We start from the raw sequence: 2,500 nt of genomic DNA on the forward strand, positions 1-2,500 counted from the left end.
CAAATAGACAGATTGTTTTTTGAGGGAGGGTGGAAAGCAAGATAGCAAAATTTCGAGGCTGCTGTCAATGTAGAATCCCAGGAAGTGTATCACACTACATAGTAGGAAGGCAAAGGAAAAACAAAATGAAATGTGCTAGACAAAGAAGACTGAGTGCCAGGACAAAACAAACAAAAATGGGGTCGCCACCACAAAGCGAACGAGCTACAAATATACCTAAAGAGATACTAAAATGCTGCCACATACCTTTCCCATCTACGGAGTCCCCGTTGGCTTCAAGGTGACGTTTCGTGGCTTTGGATTTCACCACATGGCCGTTCACTTCCGAGAATCCGTTGGTTGTTCTGGCGTTGCCATTTTGAGTGTGTACTCCATTGGTGTGGTTGTGGGAAGCCATTTTGATTTATAGGGTGCCTTTGAATCCAGATTGCGTGCTGTGCTAAAGATTTAAAAAAAGTAAGAATCGAGAAATTAAAATACAATCATTTCAAATTTTAAAAACGTTAGGGTTTATTTTTGGGGGGGTGGGGTGGGGGTGGGGGGATTTGTTGGTACAGGTTAGCACTTTGGAATAATTTGCTTGTGTCGATAGAGTCGAAAGAGTTATCTGTCTTCTTATTTATTTATTTATTAATTATTTTTTTTGTTGGTAAATGTTTTACGGCGCTCGCAACCTCATAAGGTCATATGAGCACGCGGGGAACATTAAACTTTTTCAGTAGGTAGGAAATTTTGAATTTTGCCCGGGTGGCGGCCAAAGCCTACTCTTATCGATTTTAGACCATCAAGGGATCTTTAACGTGCACACGGGCCCTCCGAGATTTTTCGCCCTTGTCCGAGATGGCTAGGTGTAGATTTTTCCTACTAACGTGAGGGGGGTGGGGGTGGGGGGTGGGGGAGGAAGTGGAAACGAAAACAGACGACAGAACATTGCTAGAGAGAAGGAAAGGAGGTGAAAGGAGACAATTTTAGAGAAGATTATTGTTCAATGGCTACCCGAATTCGAACCCGGGACCTTTGAATGAGAAACCAACACCTTAACCTCTAGGCCACGAGAGCCCCCTATCTGTCTTCATATAAGTACACACACACACACATATATATATATATATATATATATATATATATATATATATATATATATATATATATGTATATATGTTACAGTCAAACCTGGAAACTAGTCATTCTCAGGAAGTGTCTGAAAAATCAGTCATTCCCAAATAATTCCTGTTTTGATCAGACATTTCCAGGAATGCCTAAAAATATTAGTCATTTTCAGAGAATGACTGAAATAGGCAGTCAGGCATTTCCTAGGAATGTCTACCATCGGAAAAAAAAACACAAAATGGCGGAATGACAGATGTAAAGTAAATGACAGGGGATGCATGCGGTAATTTATTCATCCCGTTTAATTTTGTCTTGGGTAATAGGTAATTTCATACTTTTCAAAAAGTCTTCTTGTAAAAGTTTCTTCACAAGGGGTTTCCGCCATATTCAAGATTAACTATAAAGTGAATAGCTAATGACAGGTTACAGGTGTGTAACTTTCGCTACTCCTCACTTTCGCTCAACACAGTTAAATCAACACCGCACTCAAACCATAACTGTGACAACGCAAAGAGCACTGAGTGATAGTCAAATGGTTTGCCTAGTGGTCAAAATAACAACCAGGCAAAGCTGGAAATCTCAGGCTTTCATTTTCAGCCATTCTCCAAGAGTGTCTAAAATTTTTAGGCATTCCTGGAAATGCCCGATCAAAGCAGGAATTACTTGGGAATGACTGAATTTTCAGGCATTTCCTGAGAATGACTAGTTTCTGGGTTTGACTGTAACATATATATATATATATATATATATATATATATATATATATATATATATATATATATATATATATATATATATATATATATATATCTATATATATATATATATATATATATATGTGTGTGTGTGTGTGTGTGTGTGTCTGTGTGTGTGCAAAAGGGAATGCGAGAGAGACAGAGACGGAGAGAGACAGACCAAGAGAGAGAGGACGAACGAGAAGAAGAGGGAGAAAGAAAGAGAGAGAGAGAGAGAGAGAGAGAGAGAGAAAGAGAGAGAGAAAGAGAGAGAGAGAGACAGTGGAAGAACACGGAAGAGGGGGTACAGAGAAGAGGAAAATAATAGTTTTTAAAAAAACAGACAAAAGAGGAGCAAAACGAATCATCCCCCACAAAGGTAACTTCCACACTGCATTCCATCATTGACCCAGTTTTCACCATACCGGTCCATTGCCCGCCGACAAGGAATGGTCCACTGCTTACGACAGCATTGAACCCTTCAGCCTCAAAGCGACAAACGGGCACTCTTTGGTCATGCTTATATTTAACGAACACAAAAATGTTGAACGGGGAGCTACATTTAGGCACATAAGGGCCAATTCGATTTGATTCGATTCGATTAGCGACCTTGAAAAACGAACACGTTTGGTTATGACGGTCACAGTGGGAATTAA

At 39.6% G+C, this 2,500-nt stretch overlaps 1 protein-coding gene across 1 annotated transcript in view; it reads right to left on the reverse strand.

Annotated features, from left to right (window-relative positions):
* LOC106011303 (cysteine sulfinic acid decarboxylase) overlaps positions 1–2,500 on the reverse strand; it is a gene marked incomplete at its 3' end in the record, with an annotated part of 58,217 nt that overhangs the window by 21,836 nt on the left and 33,881 nt on the right. Inside the window, 1 exon segment of the mRNA XM_013080455.2 lies at positions 247–439. Coding sequence (XP_012935909.2) covers positions 247–397 — 151 coding nt within the window.

This window comes from Aplysia californica, unplaced genomic scaffold, assembly GCF_000002075.1.
Source record: "Aplysia californica isolate F4 #8 unplaced genomic scaffold, AplCal3.0 scaffold00086, whole genome shotgun sequence".
Classification (NCBI taxonomy): domain Eukaryota; kingdom Metazoa; phylum Mollusca; class Gastropoda; order Aplysiida; family Aplysiidae; genus Aplysia; species Aplysia californica.